Source organism: Catharus ustulatus, chromosome 3 (assembly GCF_009819885.2).
Source record: "Catharus ustulatus isolate bCatUst1 chromosome 3, bCatUst1.pri.v2, whole genome shotgun sequence".
Classification (NCBI taxonomy): Eukaryota; Metazoa; Chordata; class Aves; order Passeriformes; family Turdidae; genus Catharus; species Catharus ustulatus.
Window position 1 is genome coordinate 47170281 of NC_046223.1, and position 26974 is coordinate 47197254.

Consider the following 26974-nt stretch of genomic DNA (forward strand, 5'->3'; position numbering starts at 1 on the left):
AAGTTCTGAAGTGATTCAGCCTGTTTCCACACTCTGTTTTCACCACTGCTTGGGTTTTCTGGACTCTGGTTGGCATTCATCTCACAACACTGAATGCCAGACTTAGAGCCATGGATATCCTAAGCTCTCTGTGTAACCACAAGCAGAATGCTCAGATTTTTGGTGGGCTGAATTACTGACCAAAAGGACCTTTGTTCTATCTGCTGGCTATTTAGTTGCCTTAAGCTACATTAATCTGAGTGTTTTGTCATCAAGGGTATTAGGTCTGGCTGAGATGGAGTTTGTTTTTCCCACAGCAGCCCTCACAGTGCTGTGCTTTGCATTGGTGTTGATAACACACTAGTGTTTTGGTTATTGCTGAGCAGCCCTGGCACAGAATAAGCACTGTCTCTCCAGCATTCCACCTCTCATCTGTGGGCTGACGTGGGAAAGATCTTGGGGTAGGACACACCTAGGACACTAGACCCAAATTTACCAAAGGAATATTCCATACCAGATGATGTCAGCTCATATATAAAAGCTACGAAAAGGAGAAATTGGAGGCATTTTTTACTTACATTTGCCTTCTGGAGCAACCATGATGCGTGCTGAAGCCCTGCTTCTGGGGGGGGAGTGGCTAGAGATTCCCTGATGATGGGAGTAGCAAATAAAATATTTTGGTTTTTTTCCTTTACTCTTGTGTATATATAACCTCTCATTTCTGCCTTATCTCTCCTTGTTTTCCATCTTACTTTCTCTCCCCTGTCCAACTGAGATGAGGCAATGGTATTGAGCTTGGAGGGCACCTGGCAACTAGCCAAGGTCAACCCTCCATATCAAGATTTTTGGTTTTAGCTTTTCATTTCCAGCTTTTCATAGTGGTATTAAGAGAACAAGCCTTCCTGTATTTTCCAACTGGCTATTGCTATCATTAGTCATCTGTAGCTGTGTTCAGTGTGAAAAGTGTTTAGACAGTATGTACTTGTGGGGAGCAAGAGGTCTCATTGAACACTGACCTGTTGTGACCTCCTATTCTAGGCAGATTGTAGGACTGCATCATTGCTGATTTTAGATAAATGCTGCCCTCCAGCAACACTGGTCTTCAATAAAATTAGAAATTGCACATTAATAATGAAATCAATAGTGAGTAGATATTAAATTGCTATGGAAATATTTTGAGAATCATCTCTATAGAAATGATTGTAGTATTGTGCAAATATTTGGGTAGAATCATGGCGAGATGGTTTTAGATTGTGGGACATCCTCCCCTCCTATTCCTCCCAGAACCCTTTTTCTTTCCCTGATTTCTTTCACTTCATGACTAATTCTGCCATCGTGGGTTTTTCCTTCTTCTAAATAAGGATTTAAAATTTTTAAGATTTGGATTTATTTCATATCCTCTCAATAATTTTCATTTTGTCTTGTGGGTTGCTTAAATGCAAAGCTTTTAATTTGCTTAAATGAAGGAAGTTGCAAAGAATTTTATATAAACAAAGCACATGTTTCTTGTGCAGTCACTGTTTTGTTTTGTGTTTGGCTTTGTTTTTTGGGTTTTTTTCTTCAGTAACTAGCTCAGAATAAATACTTACATTAGCCTGCTGGTTTAAAAGCTTTCCTCTGCATCTTGATAAAGGCATTGATTCTAATAGCCTTATATCTCGATCTTCACACAGGTTGTTTCAAATTGGGAACACCAGGGCCTAAATATACTTTTACTCAGAATACATGGTAGTTGAATTTTTTTCATGCCAGTGCATATGGTCAGACCCAGGTTTCCTACTTGATTTCTTTCTAGTGGATCAAACCCAGAATTTCAGAATGTAATGAATTCTCTGGAATGAAAAAATTGACAACTGCAGCGCGGGTCCCTGGGAAGGGACTTGGAGAAGATTTCAGCACTGGGAGAATATTTCCATTCTTATGTAAAAAAAATTCTTCAACATTTCCATCAGTGGTGGGTGCAATATCCTGCTTGGTTTATTTCTGTAGTGGTGGTAGGTTTACATTTAAGAAGGTTCAAAACAGGTAACTGTAGCCAATTCTGTATTTAATTCTATACTTTTGCTTATGCATTTTGTCTTAAGTGTTTAACTTTAGAAATAAAAGTATTTTTAAAATAACTTTGTAGTTAACAGTAGTCTAACAGTATAAATGCCCGAACTTCATGAAACTTGGAACATCCTTGTGATGGAGAATATGATGCCATTTGTATTCATATTTGCAACTGTCTTTTTGGAAGTATTGGTGTCCTATATTTTACAAGCTGTTGTCTCCAGCATCTGCTTTTAAGTTCAAGATGGCCATCATCAATATGTTCCATTTTAATGAAGTGTGAGTAGTCAGTGCTTTATAGGACATGGTTTTACTCAAGTGTACCTGTGAAACAACCACTAATAGTCACGTTTGAAACTTTTAATGGTGTCTTACAGTAGTTGCCTTGAAAAACGCTTGTGAAGAAAATAGGGGAGTATGTTGCTTTTATTGTACAGCCACTTTACCGTATTCAGTGCCATGAAAGCAGTTGTTTAGTATTTTTTAGAAACCTATTAAAGGCAATATTGATTGGTCATAAGTTCCATCTCGACTGTTAGGGCTGGATCTGGGGCACAGAGGAAATACAAGGCTGAGCAGCTGATTATGATTAGGTCGTGCTATACCATAACTGTAAGTTATATGGACTGCATTTTTGAAGGATTTACTGATGTCATTTATTGTTGCATTTGATTTTTTAAAATTATTTTTTGAAGTCTACCAAACTATTTTTCCTTAAATCTTAGTCTTTGTACTGTCATTTTTCCTATAACACATGTCAGTAATTCCATTCTACTAATATGGACCCCTTTTGGAATGAAACAGGAAAAGCAATTACATTATTCTTAAAAACTCGCTATGTTATTTTGTATGAGTGTTTCTAAAGTGTGAATCAGTTCCCATGTGACACATTCAGTATTTTTAAATTGCTTTTGTTGGTGACTAGACTTGTTGAAATAGCTATGTGCTAAATGCAACTGCCTTCAGGCTTTCTTAAGCATTACATTTCTGAATAATGACATTACAGAAGTTTTTCCTTTATATATGCAAAGCCCTGAAATAACTTTAATTATTAAATACTTTTGAATGCTTTCACATGGTTCTCTTTCTGGTACCTCCCTGAAGTTCAGAGAGTTTTCTGTTTTCTCACATATTTGAAGATTGTGTAGACCTGTGAAGAAAAGTCAGCAAAAAAATCAGCATTTGCTTATAGTAGAGTTCCAATTGGTCTAAAGGATGTTTTTGTCAAGTAGAAATAAGGCTGTTAGTATAAAAAGAATGGAAGGGTAATGGCTGACTCAAGATCATGGATGGTACAAGGTTATTCACCAGCCTCTAAAAGATCTCATTGTGAGGTTCCCAGAAGCACAAATGGTTTAAAAACCATTCATGTGACCATGATTAACTTCCTGCAGCTTCTCATGTGTTTCCAGGACTGCAGCAGTGCAGCCATAGGCACAGCAGTGTAGGTGCTGTTGTGTGAACCTTTTGGTCTGTGAGGTGATTGATCATATATCTGTGCCTGTGACAGTGATGTATGTGCAAAGTTGTACTGATACAAAAGATGGTGGAATCAGGTGTGACATATCTTACTCCATACTGGGTTTGTATTAATGGTAAAATGGATAACTTTTTTGTTCTATATTTGCACATTTTACTACATAGGTTTTAGGTTGTAGTTTTTGAGTGCTTTTTGGCATTTTAATCCTCTTTCTATTAAGAAAACAGAGAAAATATATTTCCCAATTTTAATTTATTTTTCTTTATTTTGGTTTGCAATAACACTCTTTATATCAAATTAAACAGCTCAGATCTTAATAATCTGCTGTCATGGCCTGGTCTTCAAAAGTATTGAACTTGAAAGCTGCTTATATTTTTTTGAATGCTAGCTAATTTATTCAGCTCTAATTCTAATTGTTCTAGTCTAAATTGCCTTTTCTTTAGAAATTACTTTTGGGTAGTGAGATGACTCCAAATTCATCTTGTATTCCAGCTGCAAAAATATTGGATTAGAGATGGCCAGTTTACATGAAATTTTCCCATGAAATGTGAATTTGTCAGTCCCTTATGCTTTCAATCTGAAATCATTATATTCAGTGTTTGCCAGTTCTGAAGGCTTTTAAGTATTTTATAACCCACAGTCTTGGGGAATAAAATGTGAGGAGTTTTCTGTTTATATAATTGATACTCCGGAATAGCGTAGCTTGTAGGATTTCAATGGATAAGTTATTCTTTGAAAACAAATGTAATGTATTGTTCAACTTGGAAATTACTCTGAAAATTGGAAATTAGAAACATGAAGAAAATAAGAGTCATGATAACTAATGTGGTTGTTAGCAACTGCCTTGTATTATAATGTCATTCATACATTTGGGCAAAAAATCTGTGGGCATTATGGATTGAATTAGTCAGCATTGTGGCTTCCAAGCAGTCTTATTTTCAGAATTTTCTGAAATTTATTATTGCAAGAAATTTAGTAAAACTTCAGTGTCAGATCTCCTTTTGCATGTTGCATCTTTGTCACAGAAGTCCAATTGCTAAATTTTTTTTTTTTTTTTTTTTTAATGTGGAAAATTTACAGTTTTTTGCTGGAAATTGAATGGGCAATTTTCAATAAATTTTCAATAAATGCTAGCACATAAAAGACAAATGGCAAAAAATAAACATGAAAGGGAAATAATTGCATGTTGCCATCATAGCCACTCAGTTAAATTGATCTTCAACACTGAAATGTAGCTGCCAGAGATGTAAGGTAGTATGATTTTTAAAATTTACTTTTAATGAATCTGACATTCCAGTCAAAAGAAAGTCAGTCTTGTATGGTAAAATAAAGGGTATAAATAGCATATATAAGAAATTAAATTCCTTAAAATTAAATAAAGCCTTCCTATGTGAAAGAATAATTCTGCTTATAGAGTTGTCACATTTATGGACTCATAAAATATTTACTTATCACTGCTTCTTGGAGAGTGTTCTGTGCATAATGTTACATGAGTTGTTCTGTCAGAGAAGTATGAACTTATGCTCTTGACAGAGACTTGTCAGACAGTCTCTGCTGCTGTCCAGTGTTACTCATCTGCATTTCAGCATAAAGAATACATAAATCTTCAGAAGAAGTTGAAGGTTTCTTCATGCCTTTACAAGATTTATTTATTCTTTCATGACTGGTTAAACTGATTATTGATAAATAGAAGCTGTAGTGAAAATATTGGGGGAAAATGATTGTAGTTTCTTGGAATAAAAGTGAATTTTATCACTTTAATTTTCTTTTACTCAAGATTTATGCTGTGTTTCTCGAGTTACAATTACAGTAATTTCACGATTATAAGCCGCACCATTTTGACTAAAATTTTGGTCTGAACCCAAAGTGCGGCTTATAATCAGGTGCGGCTTATATATGGACAAAGAACAAAAAGTTGCTGTTTTAGTTTGGAGGACAGGTGTCTGCTGAGAAAGGCAGGAACTTCTCTTTGAAATGGAGAAGGTAAACCCCCTCTCTCCAAATTATTATAATTTGGAAATCAAGGGGCTTTCAGGCAAAAATATGGAAATTAGGAATAACAGTTCTTTTTTAGGGAAATTAAAATAGAAATACAGTACTACAAAGAAACAAACTCCAAACCCTGACAAAGTCAGAGTACAACCTGATACCCCGTCAGGCAGGGTGTTGGTAGCAGTCCCATTAAATGGTGGCTGCATCCTCCTGCAGTGACAGATGTGGTTCAGTTGGAGCAGTGGCCCTGTAGAAGGTGCAGTTTCCCTCTGGAGGTCCAGTGGTGATGTGGAGAAATCCGGTTTTCCTCTGGAGTCCAGTGGAGAAAGGGGCTACCTTAGGGTCCCAAAGCCTCTGTTTTTATCTTGGTAAGAAATGCTGGGCTCTTCCCCCTGGCTGGAGCAACTTTCAATGGGATTTTATCAGTAATTTTATCAGTCCCACAGTGGGACTCAGTGGGCCATTAGCAGACAATGACTCCCTGGAGGAAGGATGGGTTGTGAAAAGATAAAGAACAATGCCCAACCTGGTTTCAATGGATGGGCCATTAGCACATTATCTGCCGTTGAGATAAGAATCACTGTCCCCACCCTCAACAGATGATGATAGAATAGATAGATTTTATCACACTCTGTATTGTAATGTGCGGCTTATAATCAGGTGCGGCTTATATATGGACAAAAAACCAAAAGTATGCTGAAACCCAGAAGTGCGGCTTATACTCAGTGCGGCTTATAATTGTGAAATTACTGTACTTGGACATAATTTCTGGGTTTTCAGAATCCCCAAATACTCTTGAGTTAGCTTGGATGCCTTTGAACGTTTACCTGTTCTAGCTGATAAAGAATTCTGTCTGATAGTATTAAAGCAGTGTGGGACAAAGCAATTTGCAGATTGATGGTCTTCAACGTAGTGGAAGACAACATTACTCTCTGGTAAAATAAGGAGAATATTCAGAAATCTCTTTCTGCATATCATCTGTCATCTGTCTAGAAAAGGGTATTATTTGTAGGGAAAATGGGTGAATATGAAGACATTTAACAATAGGTAAGTTTGTAGAAAGCTGCTTTTAGAGGCTACCTGCTTTCAGCATGAGGAAGAAGGATTTGAGATTCTAGAACATATTCTTTACCAAATAAATGGTGGCTCAAAGTACACAGTGCTCTCTCATTTTTCTTTCTTTATCAAAGGCTCTATTTTATTAAAACATACCAGTATATAATTTTTCTTTACCTTTCAGTCTGCTCAAGGTGGTGGACATCGAACACTGCTCTACGGGCACGCAATCTTGCTGCGCCATTCCTATAGTGGCATGGTATGTAATCATGGTACATGAACTGGGACCAGCAGTGATTTCTTTTTTGTATGAAAGTCATGTTTGGAAGTGCCAAGAATATTGCCATTTACTGATATCTGGAGAATTGCTCACATCAGAGGCATTTTACTGTGGTTCCTAGAAACCTTTGGGAAAGGTAGGTGCTTGGAAATACAAAACCAAGCCGGTTGTATCTGGGTAAGTGCCAAAACTAAGTCTGACTCCCCTAGTGCTGAATTCCCTGTTCATCAGTCTGGGTTGGTGAATTTTCATTTCTTTCCCCTTGGATTTTCCATATTGCTTAAGTTGTGACTGAATCTACAGCTGGCACCTTACTGTCAACCTGAAACATACATTAGAGACTGGGTGGAAAAGAAGATTCCTTCTTACACTTATTTTAGACAGAAGCGTTAGTTGGAAATTCCCTGATGAATTATACAGGTTCTGAACACTTTACCTACAAGTGGGGCTTCACGGAGATGAAATCTGATGCAACCAGCTCCTTTATTTCCACTCTTAGTATTCCCGTCTCAGTAAAAAGATAACCTCGGTAGACTGAGCAGTTATTTTAGATCATATATTTTTGTCAAGGCTCCCTGAATGCATTTCAGCTGATCAGACATGCATGTTCTTGGTAATAACTAATGGGAACAATCTAAGAATATTTAATCCTGTGTTAATAGGTTGATGGCTTTTTATATTATTAGAAGTGAGCAGAACAAGCAATGTATGCTTTTTTCTTTTGGTAGTACCTGTGCTGTCTCTCTACTTCTCGATCATCAATGGATAAGCTGGCATTCGATGTAGGATTGCAAGAGGACACAACAGGTAACCACTAGTTTAAAAGACTATATAATGAAGAATACTGTCAGTCTAAAAAAAAGTCTAAGAATTGCTTTGTTAAGTTTGCTTGTTTTGTAAAGCTTTGCTTCAGATAGTAGTAAGAGTAATAACTGCAACAATTGAACTGTTCAAAGATCTGAGTTCTTTTCTGAATAACATGGTTTTAGTTAAAGAAGCCCATCTGAGAGCAAGATTTATCATCTTATTCAACTCTGGAATCACTGTTCCAGTGATCTTAGTCTTTTGCTTATGTGTATTATTTAGAACTGAGTTTCTAACAAAGTGATGCAGGAATGATACTAGTTACAGAAACACATGGACACTTGGTTTAGCCCAGTAAAAACTGGATCAGGACTTTTAAGACTGAAACAACTGTGACAGTAACATCAGTAACATTGGGTCTTTTTCTTGTTTCATTCTTTGCTGTTACTCAATATTGATATTAGGTGAGGCTTGCTGGTGGACCATACATCCTGCTTCCAAACAACGATCAGAAGGAGAAAAAGTGCGTGTTGGAGATGATCTGATTTTAGTCAGTGTCTCTTCAGAAAGATATTTGGTAAGTTGCATAAAATTATCTGTACAGTGGTTCTTCTACAGATAAAAAAAGAGTTAATGAAAGTTTTACAGTAAAATCTGGCTTATATTTCCACCTCCTAAAAGTAAAACTTAAGATGCTTAATCTGTTTTTTTTTTTTTAATTATATTTTGCAAAACAGCACACTGAAGGTCTGGAAACTCTGGCTTTGATTTATGGCTAATCTAATTTTTATTCATTTCAATAGTGGAATAAGAATTTAAAAATTTACTTAGATGAAAATAAGCAAATATAGAAAAAAGAAATTCCAAATTGTATAATTGAGGTGTTTAGAATCCATGTGAGTGTTCATAGGTTAACACCACTATCATATATATTAGGACTTTGTACAAAATTTTGGGATGTCTAATGTAGGTACATAGGATTTGTGGGCCTAAAAGGTCCATATTTTATTGAGATGATGTACAGTGTAATATATAGAGCTACTGAAACATCATAATTAAATATAATTAAAATACTCAATGATTAAATAGAATTGAAATATTGTACAAGTTATTGTGCTAACTGCTTCTTATCACTGGTTTACACAACTTTCTTCTTCATGAAAGGATCTCTCATTTGCTCTGTAATGAAGCAGATCAACACTTTAACATTAATTTCCTTTCTTCTTCATTCTTGATGTTTCAAACACCTGAATTAGTCTTTATGGCAAAAAGAAGGGGAAAATATGAAGAAAATAATTTGCTGTAATCTTCTGAAAAATCAGCCCCACTGATTTGACCCATCAACTCTAAAAAATGATTCTTTAAAGAGAAAGTGTTATGAGTTTTTCAAAAATCTTTCTCAGATCTAGGAGGGCATGGAAAATGGTGAAGGGCCTTGAGGGGAAGGCATCTGAGGAGCAGCTGAGGTCTGTTCAGCCTGGAGGAGACTGAAGGGAGACCTCATTGCAGTTACAGCTTCCTCATACAGGGAAGAGGAGGGGCAGGCACTGATCTCTGCTCTGTGCTGACCAGGGACAGGACCCAAAGGAATGGCCTGAAGCTGAGTCAGGGGAGGTTTAGGCTGCATATTAGAAAAATATTCTTTATGCAGAGGGTGGTTGGAGACTGGAATAGGCTCCCTAGAGAAATGGTCACAGCATCAGCCTGGCAGAGTTTGGACAACACTCTTGGGCACAGCATGTAATTCTTGGGAATGGTGCTGTGCAGGGCAGGAAATGGACTCGATGATCCTTGTGGGCCCCTTCCAACTCTGGATATTCTATGATTCTATGAGATGTGCATGTATCATTAAACTTTACTGTATTATTCACTTCTTATTTTTTATGACTCTTTTTTTCCTGTTTCTTAAAGTATTTAAGAAAAGGTGACCAGTTTAATAAGATGTCAATTATAAAATTGAAAATATTCTCTCTTCTATTTGAAACACATAGGAAAATTAGCTTCTATAATTGTTAGAATATAACTAACTTCTAATTAGAAGCTCAATAGCTCACTTAATGCATTTTGTAATTAGGTATTTTGAAAAATTTCTGATCATCTTTGCATTTTAAAATTATTTTAAATAATTACTTTTATGAGAATTGTATCTACACATAGTGAAAAACAACTTGTTACTGACTGAATTTATGAGAAAGCTGATTAATAGAAAGGTTTTATTTAAAGACATTTGATTTCTTTGAATTGCTGAGTTGAGTTGATGAAGTTGGATTTTGGTACAGATTGTGTCTCTGTGTAGGCACGTCCTGGCCTCCAATTAATAATAATCAACTCAGCTTATTATTTAGGGTTTGTGCCTCAGCTGTTGATTCTCAAGGCTGTCACATGTACTTTTATACAGCAAGAGGCAAAATTCTGTCTGCAGAGACTGATTTTTCTTAAGATGTGGAGTTAATGCATGTACTGTGTGTTCCATGCAAAATATCAATATACTAAAAATAAATAATATTTTAATTGCAGAGAGGAATAACACTGTATTACAGTCTCAAAGTGTTTTAGAGCTAGATTGTAATGAATAGTTATTAAGTCTCTTCCAGTTATACAGCTCTGGTTTGACAGTAAGATTGAACAAGTATTCAGCCAATTAATTTTGCTCTAACGTGTACTCACACATTTTCATGAACAGATGATTTTCAAGACTAGAGCTGGTAAACTATGTAGCTCCACAGTCATTAAAATATTTTTGGTTTTGCTACCTATTCAGTAATTATATTAGAACTGTCAATAAAACAATGAAGCTTTTATGAAAATTGAAACAATTGATAAAGAATTATCAATGAGTTACCAATAAGTGAACATTTTTCATGAAAACTGTCTCTGTCTTAAATTGTTTGTCCTAATCCATTTGGATGTTTACAAAAATAACTTCAAAGAATATAAGTTTTAAACTACTTACAGTTCACTGTTTACATGTTTAGTGCAGTGTCATGTTGTAGCTCCTATTTTGTACAACTCTTAAAAGAATGTGGCAACTGATGCCTTTTACAAAGGTTCAGACTGTGGACAGATGAAGTTATTTTTGTGAATCTGCTCTGATAATGAGACCAAGTAAGCTCTATTGAATCTAGTTGAGGAATGCTTTTTCTAAGGGAGTGGAATTCCTCATACGGATTTCTTGACAGAAAGTAATGTTCATCAGGATGCTGAGGGTTGGGTTTATGTATGTTGCATACTCTACAATTAAATCTAAAATCTTAGGAAAACATAAGTTCTCCATCAAATGCTCTATGTAAATATGCTGTTAGGAGTAGGACTGGGATGTCACCTTGGTGTATTGCAGTACTGCTCTATGTTATCAAGTAATTTGCTGATTCTGTCTAAATGAAGAAAAATAGGTTAACCATCCCGGGGCAAAGATGTGTGTGTAAGAATAACAGATGAATAGAGTTCATTCACAGGGCATGGCTTTTTCAAAATGTAGTCAGGGCTTAGTTGAATTTGTATAATGCAAGAGGAGAGAACTATGTCAGTTTCTTAAGTTGGTCTTCCAATTGTCTAGCTTTAGTTTAATTAATTTAACATTGACACTTTATGATCTCAGTGAAATCAGTAGATTTTTGTTTGGATCTCATTTGGTCGGCAAGTATTAGGAAAATATTAAAACTTTGATGTAAGTTCTCTTTCCACAAAATAAAGTATTTTGTGACAATTGGCTCTGTTTTTTCCCCAAAGAGTTATCTTTTTACTTACATTGAACCTGTGCTAAAGTGATAGGAAGATCAGTGTTAAAATTATAAGATAAAGGTCCAGAGAGGTGGATTTTGACTTATGACTCACAATAATGTCCCAGGGCAAGTAGTTCACTTGCTCTGATTCTCATTATCTACCTGGACAATGGGATTTTGGATCCTTATTATCCCGTGTAGCATTTCTGAGGAAAAGCACTTACATAAGTGCTTGTGGCATTATATAATATGTGAGCTGTGCTATTGCCAAATACTTCAGAGAGGGAACTTGGCTTTGCTGAACCCTGTTAGCAGAGAGCAGAAAGATGTTCTGCTCTAAATATTGCCACTATTTAAGTTCAAGCCAGAGTTGCTGTTTCCTTTCTTGAGGCAGTACAGCCTGATAAAGAAGAGATGTAATGTTTTCAGCATGTTTTCCCAACATGTACATAGTAGTATCTAACTCAGCACTGAGGTTTGCCTATGCCTCTTGTTAGCTACTGATACCCTGATGGCTTTCCATATGGACAATTTCCAATAATTTAGAAGTTCAGTTAATTCAATTTCTTGCAAATTCATGAGGTCTCTAAATGGCTGTTAAACATAATTCAAGAAAAAAATCCTTACACATAAAGTTGAAATACAGAATGCATAAATGAAGAAAAAAGTGAAAATTGTTGTCCATGGGGTCAGTTTTATTCTGGCTGAGAAGTAAAGTAAGGAAAACCTCCCCAGCTTTGAATCTACAGGACAGAGATAATCAGGATAATACAAGAGTTGTATATATACCTTAGGTGTAACCCTAACCCTAGACAGAGTGTTAAAAGTTTAATGGGGATAGCGGTGGCTCGAAGCAAACTATTGTTGAGGCTGTCATGTTGTTGCTCTCCTGTGCTCTGCTTGGTGTGACTTTTTCGGCTGCAGGATCACTGAATCTCTGGGCATTGTGGTTTTCTGAACCCTACATAACCCTAGGTGTAACCCAAACCCTACCAGATAGTTTAAAGGCTCATGGGGTAGCAGTGATGACAAGCAAAAAATTGTATAGGCAGATATGTTGTGGCACTCCTGTGCTCCTCTTGGCATTCCTTTTTGTGCTACAGAGCATTTGGACCTCCAAACTTCCTGTTTTCTTGAACCCTACCTCCCCTAGATGTAACCCTAACTCTGGGCGTGACCCTAACCCTAGGCAGAGCACTTTAAGCTGCATGGGGTTGGAGCGTATGCCAAGAAGATAGGTGTGCAGGAAGCCATGTTTTGGCAGTCCTGGGTTCCCCTTGGCATGCATTTTGCAGCTGCGGAGTCCTAACCCTAGGCAGAGACCCTAACCCTAGGCAGAGATTTCAAAGATTCATGTGAGTAGTGGTGGTGCCATGTATAGAGTTGTGTAGGGAGCCATGTCGTGTCAGTCTTGTGTTCCCCTTGGCATGCCTTTTATAGTGGCAGAGTCATAGGATCTCTGGGCTTTGTGGTTTCCTGAACCCTTCCCCTAGGCTTAACCCTAACGCTAACCTTAGTCTCAGCATTAAAAGTTTCATGGGGTAACTGTGGTGCCGAACAAAAAGTTGTAGAGGGTGTCATGTTTTCGCAGTCCTATGCTCCCCTTGGCATTGATTTTTTTGCTGCAGAATCATTGGATCTCTGGGCTTTGTGGTTTTCTGAACCCTACCCAAACCTAGGCGTAACCTAACCCTAGGCAGAGAGATTTTAAAGGCCCTTGTGGGTAGTGGTGGTGCCAGGCAAACAGTTATGTAGGGAGCCATGTCGTGTCAGTCTTGTGTTCCCTTTAGCATGCCTTTTGAAACTGCAGAGTAATTGGATCTCTGGGCTTAGCGGTTTTCTGAACCCTAACCCTAGGCTTAACCCTAACCCTAGTCTCAGCATTAAAAGTCACATGGGGTAGCTGTGGTGTAGAGAGAAAATTTGTAGAAGAATAATGTTTTCACTCTGCTGTGCTCCCCTTGGCATTCCTTTTTTTGCTGCAGAGTCATTGGATTTCTGGGCTTTGTGGTTTTCTGAACCCGACCTTTCCTTGGGTGTAACCCTAACCCTAGGCATAACCCTAACCCTAGAGAGAGATGTTAAAGCCTCATGTAGGTACCAGTGGCTTCAAGCCAAGTGTTGTTTAGGCCCTCATGTTTTTGCACTCCCGTGCTGCTGTTGACATTCCTTTTTTGGCTGCAGAGTCATTGGAGCTCTGGGCATTGTTGTTTTCTGACCCCTGTTGGACCCTAGGCGTAACCCTAATCCTAGGCAGATATGTTCAAGCCCCATGTGGGTAGTGGTGGTGCCTTTCAAAAAGTTGTGTAGGGAGACATGTTGTGGTAATCCTTTTCTCGTTTTGGCATTTTGTTTTGTTGTGCAGTCTTTGGACCTCTGGGATTTCCATTTTCCTGAACCATGTGTTTTGTTTGTTGTTACTGTGATTTTTGTCTCTGTGGCTCTAATGCTGACCTGCCACTGCATTACACAGACCTATGGACAAACCTTGACAATGATTTTATTGAAATTACTTTTTCTTTTTTGTTAGGGTTTTTTTTTTTCCCCTACTGAATACTATTAAGAAATTAATTGGGAACTGATGGCAGAATTCCCTTTGAGAAATACTAGCATCCAAATTGGATTGAAGTATTTTAGATGTGGAGGTGATATTTCTTCTGAAAAGGAGGACAGTTTCCTCAGGGTTTCAAAGGCACTGCCTCCGTATCCTTTTGCATCAAATACTTACTTTGTTTGCAACTCCTTGTTTTATTTCTCTTATTATCATGTGCTTTGAACAGCTTTTAAATATCTGTACCACTTCTTGGCACAGTAATATTAGGGAACACAGTGGTTTGTGAAGTTTATTTTTTTAACGTAAAAAAAGTTATTCTTCCCTTTCACATTTTTTCCAAAAGTATGAAACTCACATTCGACTTTACATCCTTCTCTGTAAATTCACAATTCCATTGTTTCTCTTTGTTGAAAAATTATGAAAATGTTTTTCTAAAGAATAATTTTAATCTGTGTAAGCAAACCTGAAATTAGTGGAAGCAAGGTAGTGTTGAACTGCTCTGTTACACTGATCATAATGCAGTTCCCATGGAGTCTTTGTACAATGATTTGAAATGTTATTGTGTAGGCTGGTAGGACTTCCCAATAATTAAGGTTGTCAAGCTGCTCTGCCTTATAGAGTCCTGCTTCCACGTGCTTATAATTGAGTGCTTGTGATGCAAAAAATGACTTTCTAGAATTAGTAACACCTCTTTCTGTTCTATTTTTTCTTTTCTTTTTGTTTGTGGTTTTTTTTTAAATCAGTCTGTACTATTTTTTTTTTTTTTAATTTCATCCAGAAGAGATCATGTGTTATTGAGCTCAAAGACAGGGGGGAAAAAAAAGACACATAAATAAGAAAATTGATGTCTCTTTTCTGGTGTACTTTTTGGTAATTTATAAAATGCCCCCAAAAACCCAAACCAATCAAACAAAGAAACAAAATCCCAAACCAAACAAAAAAAACCCCAAAGAAACCCCAAAAAAACCAAACCCCCAAGAAAACGAATAAAAAGGCAGTAAGCTTCTCCCTGGTTCAACTTAGTAAAGAAGTATTCTCCTGAAAGAATGGATCTTTATTATGACCAAGGAAGTGTGTTTAAATTTTCTTTGAATAGGTAAAAGTCTGATGACCTGGTCTATTTTACATAAGCTACACCTCTTGTGTCTATTTTACATAAGCTAGCACCTCCTGTGTGTTAATGAACTGTTTAAACTCCCTCTGCAGTGAGTAACTAAATGCATGCCAACCCTGGTGGGAGCAGATATTCCTTGAAATGGATTGCTCAAGGCAGGAATGAATCCAGGCACTGTATTGACAGCTGAGAACTCAGTGCTGTTTGTGGTGCTGGTGATCTCCTGTCATTTAAAATATGTGGAGGAAGAAACTGTGGCAAAGTAGAAGGAACAAAAGGCAGGTGATGTATCAGTGGCAGGAGTGGGACTGAATTGGGGAGGAGTGAAACTGAGTGGGACTTGATGAGTGGCTGAAAAGATTGTCAACTGAAGGCAGGCAGAGACTAAAAAATTATCTGGGACAAGAAGCTGGTGACAAGGGAAGAGTAGGCACCTGCTGGTTAAAGGTGTGTTCAAAATTTAGGACTGAAAACTGCAGTTTTGGCAGGGAGAATTGAGAGAAAAATCAGTGGAGTGAGACTGGAAATGAAGGATGGCAAAAGAGATCTGTAGAGGAGGGAGCTTTCTGGGGAGAGCCAAACTGCTGGACAAAGATCCATAAAGAGGCCAAGAAATGAAAAAAAAGTATTGAGGGTTAGGAGTTGTGAGATTCTGGAAAAAAGTCTAATGCCGGCTGATGTGATGAGGAAGAGTTTGAGCAAGAAAAAAATCTAAAAGAATCTGCTTAGGCTTTGTAGGTCTAAGGAGAATCTTTTGAAGCCGGAGGAGGTCCTAATTCTGGGCCCTAATGTGGGCTGTAATCTGGTTTGGCTAGATGAGAGACATGGAATCAGAGATTCTCTGTTTGGGTTGGAAAGAGCCTGGAAGAACATCTCATTCCAAGCTCCCTGCCGTGGGCAGGTTCACCTTCCACTAGAGCACATTGCTCAGGGCCCCATTCAACCTGACCCTGAGCACTTGCAGGGGTGGGGCAGCCCCAGTCTCTCTGCACCAGTGCTTCACTACCCTCACAGGGAAGAATTTCTAGTGAGACTGAGGTAGAGGTTTGGAAAGGAGAAGAGAGTGGTAGAGCCTGGAGCAGTTAGGCTAGATGATAACTATAACCAGCAATTATCTAGGAAACTCATTGTATTAAGGCACAGCAGTTACATGTAGTATGCTGACAGCCAATTCCTGTCATGATTTTTATCATATGAAAAGGAGATGTCTAAAAAATGAGCCACATGAACCACAGGTAGAGAACTGTAGTCAGGCAGTTTTTCTCTTTTTTATATATATTTTTTAAAATTTAGGAAAACTGCATATAAATGGTAACACTTTTTTTTTTAATTTAAAACAATCACAGGCATTTGAAAATGCAAAAATTATAGTACTGGTAGTATATTTTTATGAAATCTCAAGTATTCAGCCCACTGGCTTTTTATGGAATGCTATTTCAGTGATGATAAAAGTTCAGTGGATGTGTCAGGGCCGTGTAGCAGGGAAGCTGTAGTATGAAGCAACTTGGAAGATGAAATTTCAAGCTGGGAATTGCATTTGGAGGATTTGTGCAATTATTTTCCTGGAGAATTAGATTCTGTACCAGACTCTGCTTGGAATTTGCTGAGTAGATGATCTTTTATACTAGGCTTGCTTTCAAGAGGTCACAACTCATCCCTTACTGGGAATATTCTTTACTGGAGTTGTCTCTTGCATCTCCTCCTTTTATGAGAGGTTGAAACCTCAGAGTTGCTCAGTCTTGATACCTGCAGCTGAGGTGCATGTAAGATGTGACTTGACCAACAAACAGCATATAATGCAGTCACCTCAACCTGGGCATCTTAGATTAATGAAAATTTCTTGGTTTAATCTCTGTACCTCCCTTCCACAATGGAAAATGGGCTATAATACTACTTCTTTGGGGGTTTGAGAAAATCTTTAAAATTTGTTGTATTTTGTGAAATACTGTAATTGGTGCAAGAGAAAAGCCTATGAGGAAATTAATAATTCTCTTTTCAAAGCTTTGAAGAATTGATTATATTGAATAAATTAGGAGGCTGCAGACTGAAGATTGAGGGGAAAACAAAGCACTGAGCAGCTGTTGACAAAGTGAACTCCATTATCCTGTATATACAATGAGGCAACACATTGCAAAAATTAGTATCATGCCATTGAAGGCTATAGTGTGATGTGTTCACTGGAAGCCATTCTTTTTCCATAGGATACTTAGTTTGACGTTTCCTAACTTTTGATGCTTGCTTCTGTAAAATTAATAATTTGTTAATGAAAGCTCTTGTGACTAATCATGGACAATGTTTGTCATTTGGAAGCCTAGTAGCGGATGTGCTTCAGGCTTTTCATGACACAGTGCAGAAGGAAAGCTATTATGAAGAGGGGGAATGCAAACTACCCCCTTCTATCCTCCATGGATCCTTTATGCCTTTTTTGCCATGCATCTGCAATTACCCGTGCTCAGCTATGCAGTAGCAGGGTAGATGGTTTTCATTGTAATGGTAAATTTCTGAGTATCTGAGGGTTTTAAATTCTACTCTCCCTTTCCTGATGGTAGATTTATGCTGAGTGTAGGAGTTGGAATCGCTTAGGACATTGCTGCAGTCTTCTGTCTTTATCAATGAAAAAATTCCCTTTGCTTTTGGGTTTGTGGGCCACCTGTTTTAGCGCTCTTTACAGAGGAAGAAACCAGGATTTTTTTAAAGATTTTTTTAGCAGTGTCAGTTTACCTATTTTTACTCAAACTTTTTCAAAGCATTCATAGATGTTTAAATGAATATAAATATATTGCCACTATGAAACATAAACACAAACCCCTAATTCTATAAACATGTCACACAAATGCACTTATTATTTTTAGTTCTGTCCAATATCTCCCTTCTTTGTGAATGAATATTTGTATTTGTTTTGACTGTTTCAATATAATTCTCTAACAGAATAATTTTAAAATGACTCAGGTAATAAATTTTAATAGAAATGACATGTCATAAGTAGGAAGTTATCAAGTGATTTTGTTTCTAGAGACTGTATTTAGTTTAACCTTTGAATCTTTACTGAAGTTTAATTCATTGGGGTTTTGATGCAAAATGTTTTTTTGATTCTCGAATTTAAAAAAAGAAAAAAACCCAAAAAGGAGTATAGCAGTTTTTTTTGTTTTTTGTTTGTTTGTTTGGTTGGTTTAGTTATAGATACAAGTACGTTCTTGTGTCTCTGTTGTGGAATTGGTGTCTGTTCTTGACTTGGAACATCTCAGAGATTCTTGGGTACATTGAGGATAGGTGCATAAATCGTTTGAAACTGCTTTTCTTTCGGCATCAGTGTAGCAATTTTAAGTCAGGAATCAAGGGCTGTCAGAGTCTCTGTGTACAGGAAAGGAAATAGCTCCCATCTATCTGTTCACCAGCTGGTACTAAGAAATCTGAAGGAGTGTGGTTGATACTGTGGTTGTGCAGTACTTCAGCATTCTGTTAAGTGCAATGCTTTATTCATAGTTTTCAAAATCTACCAGTAAATAGTGTTTATTTTTTTTGTTAGCTATTTTTGCTATTTCAAATGGCCTGAGATTGAAGGCAGAGTTATCAAACTGTAGATAAAAATAGATATTGCCAGGTAAACTGTCAATATTGGCCCACCTTAAGCAAGAAGAAGTCTGAAGCAAAAGTTTTTCTTTCTTTATATTTTTGTCTTTTCATGCATGAATGTTTTGGAGAAGAGAAACTTCCATGCAGATTGTAAAATTTAAAAACTCTGGTTATTCAGAGCTCTTGTCAATGCAACTATGCTGCAGCAATCACTGCTAAAGGATTCTTGTGGAAATTACCTTCTGATTCCCAAGCTCTTCAGCGAGCTTAAATATATTGTGTTCTTTTTGAAGACCTAGGGACAGTTATGATTATGTTACTTTGCTGCAGAGCAGTACAGAGTTTACAATAGGTCATTAAATTCAGCTGGGAAACCTGCAGTATTCTCAGAGATGAGTCTTGGAGTTTATCCTTAAGATTAACTGCCTGTGGACTGTAGTGTTAACCCATATTCATAAAATACCAAGATTTAAATCTGAAAAGTGATAAAAACCCTGTTGCAGGTTAAATGCTGGTTTAGGAGATTATCAGTCTATCAGTAGGGAAGACAAATCTAACTCTTTGCTTGAATCTGGACCGGTGAAGAAAAACCATAATTTGGTTGAGACAACCTGCCTGTAGTGGGAAGACCCATATGAAGATTAGAATTGACATCAGGATTCCTGAACCCAACATATTTCTGCTTTCCAAGTGTTACTACATACCCAAAAAATGTACTATCTTGTGGGTCTCATCAATGATGGTAACCTTCCACTTCTGCCAGAGGCACTGATATGCCAGGTAGCAAATATCTGTGTAGCATGTGTGGAGACTGTTCAGCACCAGCGTGAGTGTCATGTCCATTTCCTGAACATTGTGTTATGAAAGCTTTATTGTGCTGAAAGTACAAAACCAAGCAGGTAAACTCCAGAGAGCAGATAGCTTTAAAACAACACGAGGTTGTTAAAATATAGCACTAAAAATGTAGGCAACGCCAGGATAAATACTGGCACCTCTAATCTTCAGGGATTTTTCCATTGCATTTGATATAATTGAGTTTGTGGATATCCCTTAACAGGGTATTTTCTCTACATGGTCAAAGTTCCTTTTACCATTTTCTATGAATGGTTCCAGGGAGTCAACACTATAGTTTATAGAACTGTAAATAGTAGGACCCCTGCTGTCAACCGTAAGTTTAAGGATGCTGCAAGGAATCTAGGGAAGTAAGGATAAGAAGGGAATTGCAGAATATACTCTGCTTTGGAAGTCATATGTGGTATACTATAATTTTTAAAGTTATAATTCCCTGGTGACTCACCTTGAGACATCTGGATTAGAGTCAGAGCTGCAACTGGAATCTAATGAATGAATAAAAATTACAAGTACTCTGACGAAAGATGTCAGCAATGTATTTTTGTTCAGTGTCCTGTCTGTAAAAATGAAACACTAATTCAGTAAATAATACTGTGCATGAAAATAAGTTACTGAACATGTACAAAACACAGTTAGAAGAAGTGCTCTGTTGATGGCAGATCTAGACGACAGAGTTCTCCTCCTCCTCCTCCTCCTCCTCTTTTGTCTATCCTGAGTGACGTGTTTTCCTTGAAAAGTAATATTCCTGCTTTGTTTGAATTGCGTGTTGTCACTAACTAGATCCATGTGGTGATCTCAGAAGAGCCCTAACAAAATTAAGGCCCTCAGGGCAAAAATAGAACTGAAACTGTGCTGCAGATTCTAATCTCTCATCGTGGTCTGCCATTCATGAAGTTATATAATTGCAGTAAGTGAAGAATAGAAGGCAAATAACTTGTTTGTTCTTTCATGTTCTTTGTGACACGTGCTGAGTAGCATTGGTGCAGTGTAAACCTGGCTTTTGTGAGAACTCTTACTTTGTAGATCATTAGCTGTTGTGGGAGACTTCTAAATGAGCTGATGTGCTAGTTCTTGTACTTCTGTACAGCTAGAAGATGTACAGTGAAGAAGACAGAACTCTGCACGTCATGAGAACCTACCCTCTTCTGACTTGCACTGACATTTTTGTCTTTTGTGTCATTATTAATTTACCCAGAATTTGTTAATGTTGGTCCCAACATATGGAAACAGAGACCAATACTACTCTATAAACACAGTTAGATTCCTGTAGTAAAATTCTGATAAAAGCATCTAAATATTATTGCACTTGAAAAATTAATACCTGGTAAGATAAACAGCATGCTTCCAAACAGCTGTTTATTCACAGAATGTTTGGTTCCATAATTTTCTATAAAGTTATGTTGTTTGGTATTGGCAATCTATCCATGGAAGTGGCTGATGGTGTGGGAGGGACAAAAGATTTTGTATGGATGCATTGCAAGATGCTTTGAGATAAGAATTTTTGAGGCAATGTCATTGAACTAACAAGAACTCATGCAAACACAGCACCTGTTGCAGTTATGGCAAAGATCTGAAATGTTGGCAGAATGTAGGGAGTAACACAGCCGAAGAGCATCCATTGAATGCATAGGAAGGAAGCCTAGGTTTTAGAGATTGTTTCAGTTTTGCTTGGATCTTGAGAACTTTGTTCAAAAATATGTTTTGTGAACTGTCTTAAGTGACTTAGGAAGTAAGTAGTTTGTTTGTAATTTCTTTGACCTTTGGGAGTTTTAGGAAGCCAGTGACCTGCAAAAAATATTCAAGTGGTGAGTAACACTGGAAACACAGATTAGGGTGATATCCCAATATTAAAGCTTCATGGAAATTCTCATTATATGTAGAAGGAAGAACCCAAGTGTAAGAATTTTACAACATTTATGCATTAGTTCTTCAGAGTCTTCACTAAGTCTAAGAGGCCAAGCAGCTGACTCTGTTCTGTACTGCTCCTATATGGTTTTTTGAGGCAAATGTGCTTTACTATTCTAACTTTACTTCTAATGTCCCTTGAGGAACACCCAAGTCGAACTTTGTGTTTATTTATACAGTCAATGGGAACAATTAATATTTGAAAGAAACAAGAGAATGTTTGATACTATTATTGTATTCTGTAATGAGATTTTCAATTAACCTCAAATAAAAGCCTCCCTCTTTCCTGGTTCTAGCATCTCTCTTATGGCAATGGTAGCTTACATGTTGATGCAGCCTTCCAGCAGACGCTCTGGAGTGTGGCACCAATCAGTTCAGGAAGTGAAGTTGCCCAAGGTAAGATCGACTCAATTTTAGTTATTGAAAGACTGATAGCAAATTAAATACATAAAAAATCAAATTATTATGCCAAGCATGAGAGTGGTTTTCTTGTATGTAAGCAGTGAATACAATAAATAAATATACAGCTGTTCTGAAAATAGAGGGAAGGTTATACTAAAAGTAACACTGATAGTTTTCTACATATTTTTACTGAATACTGAACAGTTCATTCAAATCTCATTTTGCTAAAGATATGCTAACATTTGTAATATGTTTTTTGAAATGCCTTTTGGTCCTGGTTTAAAATATTATTGCAAATTATTCTAATGCATGCAGTCATGGTTACAAGTTTCTGAGACTGAGTAAAAAATGGGCAAGAGTCTTGGAAGCAGGATGTGAAATCCTGAGACTAAGATGGGAAATGGTTTTATGGGTAACATATGGTCAGAAAGAAAAACAAGAGGAGGGTAAGAAAGAGAACAGCTTTCAAGAACTATTTATTTTATTTAGGAATTAGGAAGGACTTTTAATGTAATTTCTAACATTGAAAGAACAATGATCCCGGAATTTATGCCATACTGGTTCCACAGAGAAGAACAGCATTTTTCTGAAAAGTCTGTCACAATGTAAAGCCTAATGATTTCTACTTTCCTGCAGACCGACTGTTTTGAGTGGGTGTTTTAATAGAATCTAAAGAAAGTTGAAGCTGCAGGTCATTCATTTTGTGTGAATTTTTTGGATACTGTTTTTTAAAGAGGCAATACACTGAAATTTCACATCAATTCTTTTTATCTGGCATATTTTAAAACTAAGTCGTGGAATGTTCTTGCAGTTTTGCTAATTCAGATTTTAGGGAGAGCATTGCCAACAGCTCTTTTTTCTATACAGTCATTGTGTTTTCTTGTATGAGAGTAACTCTGGACACACAGATTGTCTAACGTGGTTTATAGTACAAACCATTATTTAAAAATGCTGCTGCATTGCTTGGCAGTGTCCTAAACTTTATGGAGAAAACCTTTCTGTAAATAAGAAGAGAAGATATTTTCCTTTTGCTCCTTTCTGTTAATTCCATTCTCCTTGTCCTCCCACTGCTGGCAGCACTGGTGTGTCATTCTTGCTAATAATCCCAGCATGGTTTATATGCTGAGACCCAGATTTGCTTTGCCACATCTCTGCCTGGTGAACCTCACTACTGAGACCTGCCTGTCTTTTTGAGAAGCAGAAATCCACAATGACATAGTGTCATATTGTGTACTCATACTCCCAGAAATAAGGTGAAAATGATATAATACAGTTTTTGTAGCTGTGCATTTATCTGTATGTGCCTGCTCTTTGTTGCTATACTTTTCCATTTTCACTTTCCTCAGACGCAGACATTATCTTTGTTAAGCTAAACATGTTTTCTAGAGAAGTTCAACTGGCTAGTGTTGGAAAGGATTAGGGCAAAGGCTTTATTCTTGAAAAAGCAGCAACTGTTCCTGTAATCAAGGTGGTCCTGTGGTGAAGGAAGAGTGAATCTCACACTAAGTGTGTAAGGCCTTATCTCTGTCCTCAGTAAAACAGTGGCAAAACCACAGAAAATTACAGTAATTTCACGATTATAAGCCGCACCATTTTGACTAAAATTTTGGTCCAAATCCAAAGTGCGGCTTATAAAGGCAGGAACTTCTCTTTGAAATGGAGAATGTAAACCCCCTCTCTCCAAATTATTATAATTTGGAAATCAAGGGGCTTTCAGGCAAAAATATGGAAATTAGGAATAACAGTTCTTTTCTAGGGAAATCAAAATAGAAATACAGTACTACAAAGAAACAAACTCCAAACCCTGACAAAGTCAGAGTACAACCTGACACCCCGTCAGGCAGGGTGTTGGTAGCAGTCCCATTAAATGGTGGTTGCATCCTCCTGCAGTGACAGATGTGATTCAGTTGGAGCAGTGCCCCTGTACAAGGTGCAGTTTCCCTCTGGAGGTCCAGTGGTGATGTGGAAAAATCCGGTTTTTCTCTGGAGTCCAGTGGAGAAAGGGGCTCCCTTAGTGTCCCAAAACCTCTGTTTTTATCTTGGTAAGAAATGCTGGGCTCTTCCCCCTGGCTGGAGCAACTTTCAATTGGATGCAGTAATTTTATCAGTCCCACAGTGGGACTCAATGGGCCATTAGCAGAAAATGACTCGCTGGAGGAAGGATGGGTTGTGAAAAGATAAAGAACAATGGCCTGTCTGGTTTCAATGGATGGCCCATTAGCAGAGTATCTGCTGTTGAGATAAGGATCACTGTCCCCACCCTCAACAGATGGCGATAGAATAGATACCTTTTATCACACTCTGTATTGTAACATGCGGCTTATAATCAGGTGCGGCTTATATATGGACAAAAAATGAAAAGTTGCTGAAACCCAGAAGTGCGGCTTATATTCAGTGTGGCTTATAATCGTGAAATTACTGTACCCCAAAAAAGAAAAAGAAAGAAAAAAAGCTGTTTTTTTGTTTATATCTGTAAAATACTTTGTCATATTCATAAGTAAACTATTAATATTATAGGAGTAGCTGTACTACAATACCCAATCTTAATTAAAAATTCCCATTAAAATACTTTAATAAATTAAACTATTCAGTTAAATAAAGTTATTTTGAAGTAAAAATAATGGATAATCAGTCTGTAAGATGAAGTAGGGTATTAGAGGTAGTTCAAAGAAAATAATTTCTTTTTGTATGCATTTCTCTAAAATTGGCCTAAGCAGAAGTCAATTTATTGTTTAACTCAAAACAGAGATTCAGAGTAAAATCAAGCAATTATGCTAATTCTATCTGATGAAGTAGATGGGGATCACTTTAACAACAAAACCTAAATTATAGAATTATATTGAAACAGGTCCATGTAAAAAATAACGTATGTAACTGCAGTTACCTGGGCATACTGTGCTGTGTCAAAATCAAGAATTTAAAAAATCAGTGCTAAAATTTGCCACATAAATTCCAATTTTATACTGATCTCAAAGGTTTGAAAAATGTATCCTGAAATATTACCTGATATATTCAGGAAAAAGATTTCATGTAGTTTCGAAATAAATTCGTGAAAGGTCTGCAGTGGGACTGGAGGGTCTTCAACACCATTTTCCTATACAGATCTCTTACTTCACAACATTACTTATTAGTATAGGCTTTGCTTCAAAATATAATTCCAGGTATAACTTTTTAAAAATCGTGTTGCTATAGCACTAAAACCAAACATTTATGTTGCAGCATCCCACTCAAATGTAGAATTTGATATTAACTGTTATTAGCAGGAAGGGAAGGTGAGTTTAGGAAACAAAGAAATGTTTACATTTAACTTGTCAGACTGGAAAAATACCATTGAATTGTGCTTAAAACCTACTAAGTTTTAGTATTCTTCAACTGCTGATTATAATACAATATTTGTAGGATAACATAAAATTATATTTCTTTTTAATGTCACAGCTGTAATGCAAAAAGACTGATGAAAAAAGATCTATTTTGTTAAAATCTTTACTGATTTTAATTATAGCCTTATTTTCAGCTTCTGGCTGCTAAGTCCTAGGACTTCAAATATTGTGATGCTGTGTGTATGGTCTGTGCCTTAGTTTGTGAACACATTCACACACCTGCACACTGTGAAGTCAAGTGTTTGGCTGTGGACCTGCATATGCAGTGGAGGTATTTGCAATATAGGAGTTTCCCTTTGCAGTCCAAACAAATCATGATTATTGGTTTTGAATTCTCTGTGAAGTAGAGCTTGGAATGGATATTCCCAGAAGTTTATCTCACAGAGAACTGCCAAATACTCCAAAAAGTACTTTAAAAATAATGAACTAACCAAATCAGTCTTTGTTTTTGTATGTTAACTGGTGTTCTTATCTTAAATAAAATAAAATGAAAAGTGGTTAGGTAAGATGGGAGAGTTTCCCAATTCTTCTGTTGTAATCTGGGAGAGGAGTACTTAGTTCCTTGTTTTGGTTGGCTCAATCTTTTTCTGAGTTGTGGTAACTACGTAGGATCCCCTGCTTGTGGCTTCTCTTTATCCTGATCAATCCTTCCCTAGTTGCTGATTTGGAGCTTTTCTCACTTGGCAATGTTCAACTGCCTCCCTAGTCTATAAGATCTTCCCCTTCTTCACACTCTTTTTTTCAAAGTAATATAAAATGTCAAACAGAAAAAAAAACTGAAATCAACCTGATAGTATTTGTTACAGTTTGAGCTATAATTTTGCATGTTGCTCTGTTTAGAGAAATGAACTCGATTTTCTCCCTTTATTCAAGGATACCTGATAGGAGGGGATGTTCTGAGGTTATTGCATGGTCACATGGATGAATGTTTGACAGTCCCTTCGGGTGAACATGGAGAAGAACAAAGAAGGTAGGTTTCCATCTTGTAACAAAACAATAGTAATGAATGTTGCTGAATTAAGTGTCAAGTCATAGTACAGGTGTTTAAAAGGTGTTGTGATGAGATTCATTTCTAATGGGAATGAATATTTTTGAGATAAACTTTTTATATGAGCCTTTTGTATTTTCTTTTCCATATTCTGATTCCATAAGTATGATTTCACTTACAAGACATAAAAGGAGCAGTGATTTTTTTTTTATAATTTATTGTAATTTTTCCTGATTTAAAAGAATTGTGAATTAAATAGGTTGGGGTTTTCATCACTGTTTTTTCAGTAATTACACAAAATTCCTCAGGACAGAATGTGTAAGAATACTGCCAAATCCTTCAAGGCAACTAATCTGGGATTAATCTCAGGTCTATCTCTCATGTAAATTTAGAATTTAATTTATGGTTATTTTCTTGACTTAAAGAAGACTGACACAGTGAGTGGTACCTCTCAGTGGAGTGATTGCAGTAGTCCTCTCTATTTGCTCTAACATATGCCCTAAACTTCTTTTCGGTGGGGCAGTGTCGTATAATTGATTTCTACCTTCAGGCTAAATGTTGCTAAATGTTACTAAATGGTAATTTAGAATAATTTGTTTAATGCAATGTTTTGGTTAGCTTCATTTTCATGACAAAGGAAGTGCTGTTCATTAACTCACTCATCAAAATGAGTTTTCTTGGTTTGCAAATAGAAATTAGTTTTTTATTTATTCTCATTTTAAAAGATAAGAACAAGACTCTGGAAGCTCTCATAGCAAATTTCTATGAATTTTTAAATGTTAATGAGAAAAACCTCAGAGTTTTCTTATGCAGCTGGTGACCAACACTTCATGGATATTTC

The 26974-nt window shown here is 36.8% G+C and overlaps 1 protein-coding gene across 15 annotated transcripts in view; it reads left to right on the forward strand.

Annotated features, from left to right (window-relative positions):
• The window catches only part of RYR2 (ryanodine receptor 2), a 386994-nt gene that overhangs the window by 145906 nt on the left and 214114 nt on the right, over positions 1–26974 (forward strand). For all 15 annotated transcript variants that reach the window (XM_033055730.1, XM_033055733.1, XM_033055736.1 and 12 more), the window contains 5 exons: positions 6744–6818; positions 7568–7646; positions 8108–8220; positions 21660–21759; positions 26019–26115. In XM_033055730.1, the coding sequence (XP_032911621.1) occupies positions 6744–6818; positions 7568–7646; positions 8108–8220; positions 21660–21759; positions 26019–26115 (464 nt within the window). The remainder of the gene's footprint in view (positions 1–6743; positions 6819–7567; positions 7647–8107; positions 8221–21659; positions 21760–26018; positions 26116–26974) is intronic.